General features: G+C 35.5%; 1 protein-coding gene across 2 annotated transcripts in view; it reads left to right on the forward strand.

The window, feature by feature from the left end:
- The window catches only part of PRKACB (protein kinase cAMP-activated catalytic subunit beta), a 76767-nt gene that overhangs the window by 48622 nt on the left and 9814 nt on the right, over window positions 1–18331 (forward strand). For both annotated transcript variants that reach the window (XM_074876391.1, XM_074876390.1), the window contains exons 2-7: window positions 8854–8915; window positions 9844–9972; window positions 13188–13286; window positions 14272–14354; window positions 14884–15010; window positions 17295–17390. In XM_074876391.1, the coding sequence (XP_074732492.1) occupies window positions 8854–8915; window positions 9844–9972; window positions 13188–13286; window positions 14272–14354; window positions 14884–15010; window positions 17295–17390 (596 nt within the window). The remainder of the gene's footprint in view (window positions 1–8853; window positions 8916–9843; window positions 9973–13187; window positions 13287–14271; window positions 14355–14883; window positions 15011–17294; window positions 17391–18331) is intronic.

Genomic DNA, 18331 nt, shown 5'->3' on the forward strand with positions numbered 1-18331 from the left:
TAGTCACTGAAATTTTACAAAGAGGGAAGGTGGGGCAGTAATATGGAGAGGAAAGTTGGTGCTAGCCAGTTAGCCAGTATCTTAAGAGTGAAGAGGGGTGAATAGCTTAACTAGAGGAAAAATGCAGCAGGTGCGGTAAACGTTTTGCTTGGTATGTGGTTTTGACAGCAAGAGAAAAATCTGATTATTTTGTATATTTGTATTTAACTACTAGAATTTGCTGAAAACCTTTACTCAAGAATGCAGTACATCTACAAGATATTTTATAGTAGTGCCCTAGAAAATTTTGTTCTTGGAACTCATTCTTAAAATGTATTCTTTTCTTTCTTCTTTTTTTTTTTTTTCCCCCCACATGGTAACCATGGAAATATATGGACTGCAGAAACAAGAGGTGCTTTGAATTTTCACAATTTTTGCACAGTTTTCAATTTTCTTTGTCAAGTAATACCTGTTAACGTTTCACACCGGAAGGCGGTCTTTTACGGTATAGGTCCTGTGGTAGTTGCAACATTTTAAATTACTTGCTGGATAAAGTTCAGCTACAACTATAGAGGGTGGTACTGCACAAATGAAGCTTAATCCCTAATTGCTTACAAAGCATATCAATGTATGATAACTGAGGATTGTACATGTTAAGATTTCTTTACATAACCTTTTCTGTATGAACTAATTTTATATGTAGGGAGTGTTAAGTACTGTATTTGAATGTAATTGTATTAAACTTATAATTTATTAATTTTAAATTTTAAGTTAATAGAATTAATTTATACAATAATTGAAAATTAATAACTTAGAATTATTTCTCAGAAGCCTTTTCAGTAGTCCAATGCTGTACTTCCATGGTCATGTTACATTAGCACAAACTGTCACTCTTCAGAAAAGGAGCAGTTCTCCTGCCCCACATATTTGCCCATTTCCACCCCACTTCTCCCTTCCCTCACCCCAAGAGAAGCATTCATGTGATGGAAAGAACTGGGATCTGCTGTGGATTAAAATTAGCTTCCCTTGTCCTCCACTGCCTTCTGTCCATTACTTTTTAATCTGACCTAATTCCCCGACCTGGCTTGGCAGTCAGCCAGAAGGATGCTTTTGCTCTTTCAAGGAAGGTCATGATAGAGAGGCAGGAGTGAGTGACTGTGGAAGGACAGAACTGGTGTTTTTTGTATGTATGCCAGCCCATACTGAACACTGAACTGCAGCATAACAAAGCAAACTGCTATTTCTTGGACTTTTAAGCCTCAAAGCATGTGGATTGTTGCAAGAGTGGAAGCAGATTGACGAATGTGCCGTCTCTGGCAGTCTGGAATGATCCCTTTCAATGAATGCTTCAAGGGCAGGAAGAAGGTGTGAGAGACTACTTTCCTTAGGCCAAAGCCTAGTTTTAACATATTCCAGAATTAAAAGGAGACCAGCTCTAACTGGTCAGTTTAGAGAACTGGAACAAAAAATCAACCCTAATCAATCAGCAAAAGGTTGCTAGTGACACTTGAATATGAAAGGAAAGCTTGGGCAAGGGAGACGCCACCCTGAAAGACCAAAATATCTGAAGGGATGGAACAGCTCTCACCCACCAGGAATCTGCAGGAGACTTTAGGTCATGTCCTGTACTTGCATGTTCAGATGAAGCTATTCTGCTTGTCTGCATTGAGGAAGGTTTACATATAATCAGTAATTTAGGATATGAATAATAAATCTCACCTTGGTTCAAATGTTTTGGTTTGTTTGGTTTGGGTTTTTGTAATTAAGTGTATTCATTTATAAATTTGATGAGCATTGGGTCTGGATTCTCTTTTAGATTAAGAAAGCAGAGTTTTTAATCTCATCTGTATTTTTTTTTGGTGGAAAAGGGTTGAATCGGGACATATGTGCATGTGCAACTCTGCTGAGCAGAGCTAGTACAAGACTTGATTGTATTTGTGACTGAACAAATGTACAATTTACATATATGTTTGGGGAGTTTTAAACTAAATTGCAGGGATTCACATTTTAAGTGACTCTGTCAGTTGGGTTTGGTCCTGTCTCCCCAGAGTGGTCTCTGTTGAGTTGTACTTTTGACATTAGCAGGGTTCACAGCCTCTGTTTGGACCAGTACTTCATGATATAAGAAAAAGAATAAGAGGGAAAGACTGAAAATTAGATTTGGAAATAGAATTGATTTTATTATCTCTAATAAAAATAGAAGGAGGAAGGCTGACTATGGCAGTTGCAGTAGAGTATCTACAGCTCAAAATTCAACAAAGATAGGTATTATCTCTGATAGCTGAAAACTTGGCTCCTGTTTTGGTTTGTCTAAATCTGTCACATCTCTCGTGCAGGCTGTTGCTGTCTAGCCAGCCAAGTAAAGAGGTGAACATTAAGTAAGACTTCAGCTTTAATTTACAGCTTAAAATTATAGCCTGTAGCACTGAAAACTAAAATTTAAAAAAAAAAAAAAAGACGAGAAGAAAAGCTGGGCTCTTTACAGAGCTCTTAACTGTTGCAAATTTTCATTTATAAAACTGACAAAATACTGTCTAGCTCAAGACTTCAAAATTGCAGACAGGATTAGAACAAGATTTTGCCTGTGTTCCACATTTTGAGTTGTAATGTATAAGAGCAACTTGTATTTTGCAATTGCTCCACATGGTAAATTAATTTCTGAATGTGCTCCCCCCAAAATCAGATTCTAGTGCTTTCTTCTAGTCTTTAGGCACTGCAGCTGTAATTGGTCTTAATTTACTGTTTATCTTGTTCCTCTTCCTTTTTTCCCATGGTTTTTCCATGCCTTTGTTTTCTCTGCTTCATACCAGTCCTTTCCAGTATTCCATAGAAGTGTTTATAACATGCAGTTAGATTATTAGCGCTTCCATCTTAATAGCAAATTTGTATGCAGTTATTAATTCTTACTTGATCATTCATTTACTAAGAACTTTTAGGGTTTGTGTTCCAGCAAATGGGCTCTTTCAGAACTGCTCCAAATGTTTAGGGGGTTTTTTGGGGTTGTTTTGTTTTGTTCTGTTTGTTTTGTGGGTTTTGTTTGTTTTAACTGGAGGAAGGTTCTTATGCATTGCAGCTGGTAAGTTAGTTGCTCTGCATCACCTGTTTTTATCATAATTAGTGTTTACACAGAAATAGAAGATCAAAATCTTCCTCTCAAAGTAAAAAAACTTGATAAATGAGTTATTAAATTGATGCAGTTTGTTAATCTAGCCTTAGTGACTTTGCAACTCTTAGAGCAAAACCAAGACAAAATCATAGCTGGTCAGTCTTTCACAGGAGGGCCAGTAAGTGTGTTGCACAGCAGTGTTAAGACAACATTGACTTGCCCTGTACCAGGCTTGTATCACATTGGACTTTTTTTCCCCACCGTTTTCATATTGTGAGAAACAAAGTGTTTTTTTCTTGCTGACAGTCTGATTCAACGATAACCACTTTAGTTTGTGTTTTGAAGTGTTTCCCAACTATTAAAATGTTAACTGGTGCTCATATTACTTCCCCTGAGTGTATAGTAATATTTAACACTTAGTTGTGTCTGTTTTCAAACACTTGCCAGTGTAGAGAAATCTTGTTGTAAGCCTCATGATATTATTCCTGCTAATCAGAAAAGAAATTTAAAGAAATTTAAGACCACAGGTTAATGGTGTAAGAATGGGGCTTAGAACTTGTTAATGGTATAAAAATGGGACTTAGAACTTAAATCGTATGCTTCTCACTTGCTTCTGAATTGTGGTACCATAACCACAAGATGCAGTGAGGCATCTATATACATCTCTATAATGTTTAAGGCTATAAATATTGTTTTCATAAAAATGAAATATACCTATATATTTACCAGAATCTCTTTATATATATTCATTTTTCCTTTAAGTGAAATTTGCAGATTTAATTAAATAGCCCATTTAATTCCAGACTTCAAGTGATTATATTACAGTTTTGGAACAAAAATTGAATTGTATTTTGATAAAGGGCGTTTTAAATACCAAGCAGAGATTGGCATTTAGCACAGCAGATGGGGGTTTGTAGTGGTGCCCAATGTTTAGTCTTAATCAGTTTAGTTCTTGCTTTTTTGCCATGAATCCTATCCAAATACTTCCCCCCCCCCCAAAAAAAAAAAAAAAAAGAATTCTGGCTTGCTGGCTCTTGTGGGAGATGTGCTTGAGAATAACAAATACAGTGCACGTGGGAGGTGGGAGAAAGGCAAAGTAATTCATGGTAACTCTTCAGGACTGCTCCATCTGTGACCCCTTTCTCTCTGCTGTCACTGCACCCCTGCACCTTGAGAGGTCCTAACCCTTTTAATTTTTTTCAGAAGCTTTCCTCTGTTTTACTCATTCTTAAACTGTGTTATAGGCCAGAGTACTCTTCGTAGTACACCTACCCTTTGTTAGCAATTTTTTTATAAGCCTGCTAACTTTTCATGCAAAAGTTAATTAATAAAACAAAAATATTGTGCGTTGTGTGAATATACTGTTAGATAACAATCTCCTGTTGCTTAGGAGTGGGTTCAGGGGGTTTTTGGTTTTGTGTGTGTGTTAGAGTTTTTTTCATTTGTTGTTTTTTTAATACCTCCTCCTGTGCCGGTATTACCTAGGAACCTCCAGATCTTGAGTTCCTTTTCTGGCAGACTTCCCTGCTTATGACCAAGTTGCCTTGGTTCTGAGTACAGCTCTCTGCAGGCCCAGTCTCACATCACCTGTGATAGGCAAGAGGATAGCTTAGATCCTGTCCAGCTGTGTGTACTTGTAGCACTTCTTCTGATGAGGGTTTGAACTGAAGCAGGCAGAAGTTATAAAACTGTTTGAAGTCTTTCATTTGTGACTCCTCAGCCATTACCCCATTTCCTACTACCTTTTCTTGAATCCCCAGATTTCCTACTATGTGCTTTGGGTGTTTGCACTGCATAAAACTTGCATCTCCTGCCAACAGTTGCTCTTGCTGGTCACACAGAACTAGATTTGCGCCATGTGTCTGTGATTACCTAATCTCTGGACTACTGGTGCATCCTCTCCAGTTCCAGCTGATGTCCTTCTTGATGCACCTAGTTGTTTTGACCACTGTTGTGGCCCTTGTTGTGCCAGTGCTGTTGTTCTTGCTTTCCTGTCTCCTTCCAGCACCTTACTTTCTTGAGTAAGAGCTTTTCTCCTTTAGTATCAGCCTCCTTTACTCCGACTTCTGCTGCACCAGTGAAACCAGTCTGAATAGGGTCTGTTTGCTGGTCTTTGCATACATTCCTTGAATCCTCATCTTCACTCAACCATACATGAGTGAACCTTGCTCTTCAGTGTTTATGGGAACCTGTATATATACCAACATCTCTTTCCTGGGTTCTTTTTTTTGACAGTCTTACAAAATCAAACCGTACTTGTATGGTGACTGTACAGAATTCTCATATGCATTCCAGTTTGCATACAGCAACTTCAGCTGTGCAGTTTAGACTTTTCAAGGGGTTTTGCTGTTGTTGGGTAACAGGACTGAAATTTGATTGTGAATTTTTTTTGGAGATGGCTTGCCATTTCTGTGCTATCCACCACATGCCATGCAATTCACACATGCTGTCTTTTGGAACAAAGTGCTAAGTAGTGGGAAGATCACCCGATTACAGGTTTTATTGTGATCCAGCATGCTGTGATGAAGATAGATACACTTTTGTTAGCAACAGTTTCTTGGATGTGTGTGTCTTGGAATAGATTAATTATTAAAGATGCCAACTTGATCTCCTGAAGTTTCATAAGCTGTGCTTATTTCTGTGATGCATCATCTTTTTTTCATACTGAATTTAGCTGCCTTTGGGTTTTTTTTTTTCTTTTTTCTTTGCTCAAACATTCTGTGATTTAGCATGAGTCATTCTGTCTGTGTGGGAAAGGGCTGGTTTATTACAGGGTCCATTTTTGAGTGGGGAGGGGAAAGGGTGGAATGTATTTGTGTTTTCTATGTGTTTGTTGTGGAAATGCATAAAACTTTTCTTTTTTTCTTCTTTCTTTCCTCTCTTCATCATCTCATCTGTGTGGGTGAATGTTCCTGCAAACCCTTGGGGAACCTATAGAGACTTTTGGTATGCTCATTCCTTCATTAGTGCCCAAAGTCACAGATGTTAGGAACAGTTTAAAGACTAGAAATGCAAACAAGAGTCACATTGTCACAATGTAAGGTGGTTAAAAAGGTACACTTGATGAAAACTTCAAAGTCTAATTAAACCTATTTTTTGCATCATCACAATAATACCAATGGCCACTACTATCCAGATGGCATAAATTTTGATTTAGTGCTTGAAAAGTAGAAATGAAATGTATTATCCTGTAGTGAGAGCTAATGTTTTGTGATTGACATTTAACTTCCAAAAGTATCTATCCTGTTTCAAATTCTTAAGTCTGTTTTCGGAAGTGACCAAAGTGTATGTGCTTAAGTTGCCTAAACTCTATTTGAAATCACCTGAAATCATCTGTTGGGGTGTAGGAACCCAGGTGACCTCTGAAAATGAGAACCAGGCACAATTTGACCCACTTTCTCATTAGGAAGAAAATGTAATTCTAATAAAACACTCCACAGAATACGAAATTGTTTTTAAAAGATAGTGATTTTAAGATAAATGAGCACCATTACGTGTCTAATGCTGCTTTCCAAGAAAAGAGGCCGAAAGTAAGGTAGAATAAGGTAGAAGTTTTGTTGAAGAGCAGCTTGTGGCTTATGGATATTCTAGAAATGAGAGATTTTTCTCATGCTTCTACAATTTGAATATTTCCAGCTGGATTGCATTTTTTTTCATAAACAGCATTCTTAATTCTGTAAATAAAACAGAGACAAAGATGACTACACGTAAATGTCACTGTATATTTTTATAAATACTGAATAATTATATTTCAGTGCAAAATATTTGGACACTTAAAATATTTATATGAACAATGGAGATAGCATGAGGAATATTTAAGACATGTACTGTAATAACATGAAAAAATGAGACCAATTATTTCCTGTTTTGGTTGTGCTGTGTAGTGTTAAAGTTAACTAATTTCTAAGCAACAGCCACTTAAGTTTGAAGGCTCAGCTTTTTGGTAATCTTAATGACCATCTTAGGTTTTTTCTTGTCATTAAGAGAAAATAATGTTCATGCTACTTTGTCATAAATCGATGTTTTAAAAACTTTATCAAATCATCTCTGTTCTCCTAGTGGAAGAAGGATCATCAGGCATGAATCTGGACATTGTTAGTTTCCCTTTTTTGTGTTGAGAAATTATTTCATGCCATGGGAAATCTTGTCCTTTTCTCAAATTAGGATCATTAAAAGTCATTACATGAGTAGCCCCCATAATGTAAAAACAATGGAAATATTTTCTCCACATGGGATGAAAGTCAAACATTTTTACTGATTACCCACTAAAATATTTTTAAGTCTCAGTGAGTTTTAATACCAATTTAAAACAGTTCCTCTGATATAAACTATGTTTTTCTTACTCTACTTAACCTTAAGTTTAGCGTAATAAATATGTTCCTCCTCTCTGATATTGCTTATTAAAATAAAATTGCTCAGTGAATATCATACTTTAAACACTTTTCTAACCTTGAGGTCTGCCAGAACTTTTGATGATTTTTCTGAAATTCCCATTGTATTTGCTGCTCCATCGGAGCCAGTGACGGTGGGAGCCATAAACATCCCTTGAGTATTTTGTGATAGTTGAGTCCAATAGTGCACTTGGGAGGGGGGGAAAAAAAGGAAAACAAAAAAAATTCACACCCAGCCCTCTCCAGGGCTGCCATTGTTTTTACTGCTGTTGTAACTATACCGGTAATAGAAGAGAATGTTTGAAAAGTTCTCGGTGTAGACACTAGTATTCGCTGAAAAGTACAAGAAAGGTCTGATTCATCAGATGATTGTTTACAACCCCTTATAAACCTAATTTTTAATGACTATCGGAAGGTAAAATACAGTTCTAAAACACATATTTCTAAATATTGACCAGAATGATCTTGGCACATTGCTGAGTATTTTTAGAAATTGCTTGTGGCAGAACATCACAGTACAGAAAATCCACTTGTTATTAGTGTTATTTTATGTGAAATGATTCAGAGAACACAAAAACAGTATGATATTTTCTTCTTGATTCTGTGACTCTTTCAGAACCACAGCGATGTCTGAAACACCTCCCATTTATGACTGTGCATTAAATAATCTGCATTGATCTGGCTGATAAATAGAACAGCTGAAAAATGATCTCAACAAAACATATTGGTGCACATTTGAAACAGTCATTTGGAATTTTGTTATTATACATTCCTTCAATTTCAATGGAAAATCAATATTAAAAATACATATTCTGTGACTGTGGGCAGGCCTAATGTGCAGTGTCGTTACCGCCCTGTGCTTTGTCTTTGCTTGCAGTAATGCTGTCCATTTGGTACTTGAGCTTGCAAACAGCCTTTAAATAAAGGTGATGAGGGGAAAAAGCAATGAGATTGACATTACGCTCAGTCAGCTGAAAAAAAATGTAACTTTTACTTAACAAAAATAGATAAAAAGTCTATCTTTGTAGAATGGCTATTTACGTCAGGTGTTTGTGTTTTTTTCCCAGTCGAATTAAGAACGTCTTGCATCACCTTAAAGCCTGCTTGCGTATACAGTATTGCGAGTTATTAGCGCTGACGTAGTTTAAGTAATTTGTGTAGATTGATGTAGTTTCTCCAGAAAGCTTAAGAGATCACCTGGATGTATTGTAGCAGTTCTAGAGGCATTGGTGCTTGCTTTCATACATGGTGAAAGTAGCATATTACTATTTGAAGAAAGAAGTTGATAATGTTTACATACTTTGTTAACAAAGCATCTCCATCACATCCATGATGAATTACGTTAATTAAAATTTACTTTTTTTGGTGTGCTTTCAGTGAAAGAGTTCCTAGCCAAAGCCAAAGAAGACTTTTTAAGAAAATGGGAAAGCCCCCCTCAGGTATGAGTCATTTAAGCATTCAGTAATTTTCTGTATTGCATTTCTTTGATAATGTTATCAGTGTGTAATGAGCAGCACAGGAAACAGAAGTAAGTTTAATGCCATTTTTAAAGGAGTTTTTATTTTTAATGTCAGTTTGTCATTGAAGTTCATCAGCAAAGACTCTTGGGTCTTCGACAGATCTGAGCTGATGAAATACTCATACTGAACAACAGCTTTCTCTTACTGAGAGTGCTTACCATCAACATGACGACTAAAAATCTATTGACATGTTTTAGCTGGCTTTTTATAACAATAAGTGTTGCCACATCTGTAATTTACCCTGTTAATAATTTCCCTGATTGTATTAAGGGGAATTAGGGTATTAAGTGTACTGCATAGGGCTTGGAGCAGGTTAAGGAGCTTGTTAGAAATCTTTTAAAAGTTGAACTTGGGGGTTTGGGTTTTTGGGGAAGGATCATTGGTTTGTTTTTTTTTTTTTTAAAGCAGCATTTAAAACACTATGGTGATGAATATCTGACAGAATTTACTCAGTGATATGTTCTCAGACAACTCTCATGTAGAACTGTCTCTAGAGCTTGGGGGTTTTTGCATGTTCTAATATTCTGGTTTGTGAAACATGAGGGGGTTTATCTGCATGTTAATTTCATGATCTGTTTACTGCTAAATATTTCTTACTAAGCATGTGTTTGTATGGTCAAATTATAGAAATGTTGATACAATTCAGTTAAGTCTTTTTCTGTTTTATGAGCGCAATGTAAAATCTCTTGTTAAAATTTGACAGGCATAAAATTATACCAACAGTATAGTTGACTGTAGTCGTTTCTGATAAATTTTACTCAATTTTCTTTCATAAATGAATTCATACAGTTAAAATTGTCTTTGGGTATTAGATTGTAAATAATGTCATTATATCCTTGTAATGTAGAATACTGCTGGCCTAGATGATTTTGAGAGGCAAAAAACCCTTGGAACGGGATCATTTGGGAGAGTTATGATGGTGAAACATAAATCCACAGAACAGTATTATGCTATGAAGATACTGGACAAACAGAAGGTTGGTGTAATTTATAGTGTCTTTTGTGGTACAAAAGAGTGTGCTGTAGACAAAGATCTGGTAACTGTGGCTAAACTGTGTTGCACTTGCTGTGCTTTTGCTTGTTGTACTTGGATACTGGTGATACTTTAAACACTTGACTTTCTTTTTTAGCTAGGAGATTCAGTTGTTGGGATTGTGTAGAATTCCTGCAACAGCCAATAGCATTAATGGCATGCTAAAGAGGCTCTAAGCAGTGTCCAAGGAATTAATAAAATGTTATCAGTTAAATTATTTTCTTAGCTTTTGTAAGGTGGCCTATATGTTCTTTGGCAAAATCAAAACGTAGTGCTGTAGTTAAAATAAAAAAATAACTAAATATACTTTTGCAGGGTATCTCAAAATTCTGAAAGACTCTTTGGATCAGAAATTCTCAAAATTTTCATTTGTGAACCATAACTTAACAAATTGTTTGCACAAATAATTTCTTTTCTATTCTTGATCCCATGAGGTGTTACTTTTTGTATGTGTAATTATGTAATAGTCCTGCTGCATCTATAGTAACTGCATAGATAGAACTGTAGTCTCTCAGAACAGCTGTCACACAATAGACGTTTTCTGTATTGAAAACTGAAGTACTGTAGTCTGAATCTGTACTGTTACCACCCTGATTTTTTTTAACAGCTTGTTACTCTTAGATTAAGTGGAGTCATTTGATAAAGTTTAAATTTTAAATAAAATGGAATTCCAGAATGCTAAGAAGGATTTTAGAGGAATTTATCAATGCAATTAGTTTTGAATAGTTTTGACAAGCTTTTCAGAAGTACATTATTTAGACTAGTAGATTCAAAGGTCCTCAATGTAAGAGCTCTTCTTACTTTGTAAGGCACTGTACATAACTTTGCTGCTGTATAACAACAAATCATATTAAGAAAATATTAATCTGGCTAAGAGAACTTAACAATCAGCAACTGAGAAAATGAAAGTCAGTGTTGCCTCAGTGTGCACTCTTGCACTTAAGCATTATTACATTCCTGAGTAATTTGATGTAATGGAACTATGGCAGTGACATAAACCGTTTTCCCTGAGTTGCAGTGCCAGTATTCTTTACATGTGATTTGGGGTCCTGGACCTGGAATAATGAATCATCTAATTAAAGACTAATGGTCAGACAAAAAGAAACCTTTTAGTGTCAATTCTGGCATTTTTTTTTTAATGGTTGCAGTAGACTTGCAGCAAAAGATTCACAGGATTATAAAGATGTTCGCCTCCAGACATCAGTCTTCTATTAGTAAATTAGATGGTTTTGTCTATAATCAGAAGTCTTGAAGTGTTCCTTTATGAAATACGTGCTTTTTCAACTTAGTTAGCATATATAATTATATATTTATGTATTCTATTAGAAATATATTAGTGTTATATTAGTAACTTCTATTAATTGATCAAAAAATAGGAGATGGCTTAAGGAGAACACATTTCTATCACTTTGTATGTTATAGAAAATATACAGATGTCTGAAATTACACAATGTGCAGTCTGCCTATAGTTGTTCATTTACATTTTACTTGAAATGAGAAAGCATATTGTGTGTCCCTTTGTTATCCAATCTTACGCTTGCTTCATCAGGATATGAAAGGAAAAAAAAAAAGTAATGGATGTTAATGTAGCCAGTAGTTTTGTGTGTAGGGTTGGTATTCTGTTATTTGTCTGCCTTTTAGGCAAGATACCTGTAACATACCATTGCTTGGCTAGTTTCATTATGTAATTGGTTTTGGAAAGAAAATACTGTTAACAAAATCTCAGACACAAACAAGCTGTTGAGAATCTGCTATTACCAGATATCATTTGATCTACAGGAAGCTGTCATTGGTCATGCCCTGAGCCAGAGCTTAAATGTGAGCAAAGCCGTGTTTATCTGAGGCTCCAGTTTGATATTACGAAGTGTTAAAACAGCAGCTTCAGCCTGTGCTATTGCTGCCATCACCCTCCAGTATCTAACCAGCAGATGATGCAGGAAGGGTGGTAAAATCTTGTCTAGCATTGCAGCTGAATGCTTCACAGTATCAAACTAAAACTTTAGCTTGCTTGCTTTCATGGCCAAGATAATTCCAGTACCATAGCTTTTTAGGGATGAAGGGGACACTTCCCACAGATTAGCTGATTTGAGCAAAATTTTTATTTGGTCCCTAAAGATCTGTGATTCAAAAGAGATTTAGTATTTTTAATTAACTATTTATTTTGCATGGCGTTTATTTCAAAACAGTAGTGGTTTTTTATAGATACTACCTTTTGCATCTAAAAGTTAAATTTAAACACAGTTTCGGTCAGGATTGGAATATCTTGCTTATCTGTTATTTTATAGCAGTTAAATTTGGTTTCCGAACATGTAAAACCAGACTTGTTTTGATCACTCTTGTACAATTTCTCCTTGTTTCCAGGGGAGGAAGTAACTTTACTTGGAAGTCATGCCATTCTCAAAACGAGATATAGATAAATTGTGCAATAGGAATTAAGTAAAATGGAGAGAATCGGTTATGTAATGTTGGCATTTAACACAAGGAAACCAACTGTTAATGAGAAAGAGCAATGATCAGAAATCTGCCACTTGCTGCCTTGTTAGCAGCTTAACATTATCATGGATTCCAAGAAGGTAGCATTTAATTTTTTTAATGCCTTTGCTAAGCGGTTTGCTAAGCAGAAAAGCAAAACCCATTCAGAGGTCTGGCAGAAGTATGGAAATTTTGAATCTGTATTCTCCTTGGTCTTCTCACTAACATGTGAGCTATATAAAATAAGTCAGTTTACTCCTGTTCACGCGTAACAAAATTCATAATTAAATGTATCTGACACGTTTTCCTGCCTTTCTTAGCAAAGGGTCCAAAGGTCAAATGGATTTTATTGAACTGTCATCTTGGTGCAGAAGTATCTCCATTACAAACACAAACAATTCTTAAGAAAATGTAAAATGTTTTCCTTACTGATTGCTATACTCAGCATGTAGTAAGAAACACTATTTCTAGAGCTATATGGAAACCATATTGCATGAGTATTACTCTTCAAAATGTCATTAGACTTTTTAATACTTTCAAGGCACTGTTATTGTACTAGTAATCCATAAGGTTTTTCATTATCTGTAAAGTTACAAGCTTGCTTTCAACTAATTGTTTTAGGCTGAAAAATTTATCAAGAACTATAAAATGTCATAGTTAAACTGATGATTGTTTTTTCTCTCCTAGGTCGTCAAACTGAAGCAAATAGAACACACACTGAACGAGAAGAGAATATTACAAGCGGTGAATTTTCCTTTCCTTGTAAAACTGGAGTATTCTTTTAAGGTAATCATTATTTTAAAAGTAGTTGTTTGGGTTTCAGGGAAGTGCATGCTCAAACTTTAGATACATTTAACCTGTACAGTACAATAGTTTTAAGTATTTTTGTTTTCAAAGATGCCTCGCTTGGCACTGTTGCCAGGCTGTTCCTGTTGCAGGAGTTCCTGCACTTGTGTGCACGCTTGCACACACCCCAGTTCAACAGATGATGATTGAAAGGATATGTCCAAATAAATAAAAATCAAATTAAACTCAGATTTCCCTCGTTTTGGAGGGAAATCATACAGCAGGGAGCTTTTAGGCATCATTCTGTCTTTGAGAGAAACCAAAGGATGTATTTCTGTACCAACATATGGAATAGCAAATTTGTAATTGTTCTGCAGATTTTTTGCTGGAGACTTATACCTGAGGCAGGTCTTAATGACAGTCTTAACTCTGAAGGAAAGAACTTCTGATTTCATGACAGTATGTGATAGTCTGTAAAGAAATTGAGTACATTCCTGAATTATAGACTGATATGCGTCCTCTATATATTTGTTTCTTTGTTTTAAAATTTTTGAATACCATTTAAAATGAACAAATATCTTCTACCTTAATCTTGACAGTTTTAAGATTTGGGACTGGAGCTGTGGGAGGCAAGAATACCTGTCTGTCAATTCTGAACTTTTAAGAGTGCAAGGTCTTGTCTTGCAGTAGGCATCTTATCCTCCCTTCCTTCAGGTCACTTATACACCATTCAGCATCAGGAACTCACTAATTATGTTTATTCAAATTTACTTTAAAATAGATTTCTTGAGATATATGATGCTCCTTTGTCATGTGTGTTTGTAGTTTTTCGAGAATTTCTACCTGTGTTGCTTTCTATTTGTTAAGGTCATTGGATGGCTACAATTTTTCATTTTCATTTTTTAATAAAATATACTATATTTAGGAATTACAGAGACTATAGCATACCTAATCCGTATTTGTATGTGTTTACTTACTCCCTTAGGACAATTCTAATTTATACATGGTAATGGAGTATGTTCCTGGTGGTGAAATGTTTTCACATCTAAGAAGAATTGGAAGGTTCAGGTAAGGGTATTAATGAAATTATTCCTTTAAAAAGGCTTATGTTGCTAATTTGGGAAGAGGGTTTTATAAAATTTGTTAGTACTGAAGAAAAAATTCTGAAGGGGTAAGTGCATTTAATTTACCCCCCTTTCAGTGGACTTAAACTAGTCAGGCAATGAAAAACTTGTAATTATTTATTTTTCAGTTAGTTAATACAGGCATTCATGATGTATGCACAATAGAATCTTGGAATTCCTATGCATATTGTCATCAAAGTCAATCATAGTTTCTAAAAGTAAAATTTAAAGTCTAAGCTCTGTACTGTGGGGTACGTTCATCTTGATTTGCATGTATTTTTTAGCTGCAAGACTTAAATTAGGGAATTAGTGTATCAATTCTAAAATGTTTGCTGTTTGCCTTTTTTTTTTGTTCTTGTTACACAGTAGAAGAGCCAGTTAAAAGATACTTAATTTGTCCCTGGCAGTTACATGGTTGTTTCAGTATCTTAGCATAGCATTGGGGTACTTAATATTCTTTTAATTCTTCACAGTGAACCACATGCACGGTTTTATGCAGCTCAGATAGTGCTAACATTTGAGTACCTCCATTCATTAGACCTCATCTACAGAGATCTAAAGCCTGAAAATCTTTTAATTGATCAGCAAGGATACATCCAGGTATGATATTCTTCATATATTTAGGGAGTGGAGTGAGCCTTGTCTTACAGTATAGCATTAGGTAACTGTAGCATATGTGTTTAGAATAAATGGTCTGAAGCTGGTTGGCATGTCAGCATGTATTCTGGGAGCATTAAAATGCCCTACTGGTTAGTAATGGTTAAAACCATTGGATTGTACTTCCTCTGACTAAAATTAAGTATGCAGAATGGAGCTGTCTGCAGTTGAGCAAGTTGTCAAGGTTTCCCTTGGGGTCTGTGGTGAGAAGTAGGTGATTACATGGCTCTGTTCATCTGACCTATTTTATACGTCTACCCTAGAACAAGATGAAAGGTGCCGTAAAATGTCTGGTTCTCTGCATTGTCTATATAAGTAGTTTGGCATAACCAGCTCAGATGTCAACACCGACACTACAGTACTTAATTTCAGTCAGATGAATCCCGCTCTTGGAGATCCTAATCTTTTCAGCACATCTGGAGTAAGAGCTGAGCTGAGATCAGATCAGAACCGCAGTGCTGCAAATGACAACTTTGGTTTTACAACAGCTTGTCACGGCACCTCCTCATTTTCCTTTTAGCTCTTATGTTTTTGATCTAAATGGCAAATGGGAAGGCTTGTGCTATATAGCAGCAAGCACCCTGCAATGCTTTGCAGTCCTTAAACTACAGAAGCTTTTCTTTCCTCATTGTGTCACCTTTTTCCATACGAGAATTTAATAGGAAAATACATAATAAAAATGTTTGAGAGAGGTGGAAGGGGTTCATATCTTATGTTGTTTATAACCGTAAAATAATTTTGCATGGAGAATAAAATAACACTGTAGGGAGAAGATAAATACAAGTTCTGTTAATGTGGTTGGGGAGCACCATTAATGTAAACCTATGAACAACTTACTCCAGATTGGCAGCTATATGCAACAGTATGTTTTTGTCGTGGTGGGCAAACTGCAAATGATAATGGGTCCAACAGCCACTCCTCTCATATGTGGTTGGTTCGCTTCTGCTCTTGAGAGGGGGGTTTTGTGTTCATATGTTGATACTGCAGCTCCAACTAAATTTTGTTTGGAAACTCTGTTCATTTTGGTTTTGAATTTTAAAGCTATTACCATTTGTCCCATGTCTGCAGTGTATTCTTCTTATGTAGGCTGATGTGCATTCACAGACACAGAAATGATTCTTTGCTGACTGAAGCAGGTCTGTCTAGTCAGCATGTCGCCCTCTGTTCAGTTCCAGCTGTGATTGCTATTGTTCCTACCAAAAATGAAGCAAAAGCTGCCTTGATAGTTTGGAGTTTGGCTTGTTTAATTGTGATACTAGTTTATCAGAAACATCAGCGCAGATTATTGTGTAATTAGCAATGATTATCATTGTGGTACAGTATGTTTTCTCAGGGAATAGGCTGAAAATCATACCAAGAAGGAGGAAACAAAGGAAACAGATCCCCAAACAAGTGTAGACTTGATAGCTTGAAACTGATCCCAGAATTTGACATGTAACTCCCTGGCTTCCGTATGTATTCCTCAGTATGGTCCAGGAAAAATCACAGAGGATGATAGCGCATACAGAGTTCTGAAAACTTACTGCAGAAAACATGACAAGTGGAATGAAGAATTTATAATGGTCAAGAACTTGCCATTTGTGAATACAGTTACTACTACATTTCCCCCCCAGATTTCAGATAAACAAGCTTGACTCTGGTGATGCTTTCAAAGATACTCAGAAGTTACTGGAAGACCTCTTCTATGTTGTCTTATTCCCACACTAATTTTACATATAACCTTTATACACTTATGCAATAAAATTCTAAGTTTACAAGACTGGCAGATATCTTGATTGTTTTTGTGATTCATTTATTTGTTAACTAAAGGAAAAGATAAATATCTTGTTCATATTCATGTTCTATAAACTTTCAGCAGTATAAACAGTTGGATGTGAAGAGTATAAGAAAAATGATTAATGTAATTGCAGTACATGTGGAAGATTAGTAAACCATAGTTCCCACTGATTTTTTTAAAATTTTAAAATTATAAATAGAAGCTTGTGTCAGGGGAAAATATATATTTTCTGTTATTTATTAATTTTATCATGAGAAACCTTCTATCTGTCTGAATTAGAAGTATCAGAAGGACTGGCTACTAAAAGTATATCTGACTATATGATACTGTGTGATTTGAGAAGTAAATTTTTCCTCTGTATAAAATAGATTTCCAAAATATTTCAGAAGTACTTAATTTTAAATTTCATTGTAGAAATACTCTTAGTCAATTTATTTCTTCTGATGACAGGTCACGGATTTTGGCTTTGCAAAAAGAGTAAAAGGAAGAACTTGGACGTTATGTGGGACTCCAGAATACCTGGCACCTGAAATAATTCTCAGCAAGGTACATTGTCTTGTTATTTTATCACCCAATTATTACACTCTGAGGGATAAACCATTGCTGATACTTCCAAAAATCAAATCTTGACTAGTCAACTCTTTATGAATTAGACAAAATGCAATCATTGCATTGTAAGTATGTTTTCAGTATACTAAAACTTACTCCAAAGCAGGTGTTTTCACAGTACAGAACCTTCTGCATATGCTTACCATGTAACTTGTGAGGGTAAAAAGAGATTTAAAGAATCTGTAATTAGGTTATTTAACTGGCATCCTTATCAGAACAGCAGATCTGAGTGATTACATTCTGAAGTGTTAACAGACTAGAACAGGAGCTCCAGAGGTAACAAGAACCGCATATTGGATGAATCAGGAGTCACTAAATAACAAGTTGCAGAGTGCTTCAGGTTTAAGGCACTTTACATGAAATCAAACATGACAAACCACTGATTTTACACATAAAGTACATGCAGTCTAAGCTTACTGTTGATCGGTTTGTGTCTGGTACTTCCACTAAGTGTTTGAACACAGAAGAAATATTGTTTATCATATAGCTGTTCAACTGTAGCCCTTAATGTTTTGTGAAGGAAAAATATCCTTACAGTTTATGGAACTGTTTATGATATAAACAATTATAATTAATAATGTTAAATTATGTATTTAATATGTGGTTTAATTAAATATACTTTGCAGATCTTTAAAAGTACACCAAAAATACTTTTATTTGGGGAGAAAATGTTTGTTATTTGCAGCTTTATTTGCCCCTATGCAGTTAAAGCAGCACAAGAAATTGCAACACATTTACTGCAAAGTCTCCGTAGTAGATTTTTCAGGAAAGACTGAGTCTTAACCCTGAGGTTTGTAAAAGATCTCAGAGAACACATATAAAATGGATGGGGTTGATGGGGGTTTCTGTCTTTTTTAATATTAAAAGATTTTACTAAT

Source organism: Strix uralensis, chromosome 8 (genome assembly GCF_047716275.1).
Source record: "Strix uralensis isolate ZFMK-TIS-50842 chromosome 8, bStrUra1, whole genome shotgun sequence".
NCBI lineage: Eukaryota > Metazoa > Chordata > Aves > Strigiformes > Strigidae > Strix > Strix uralensis.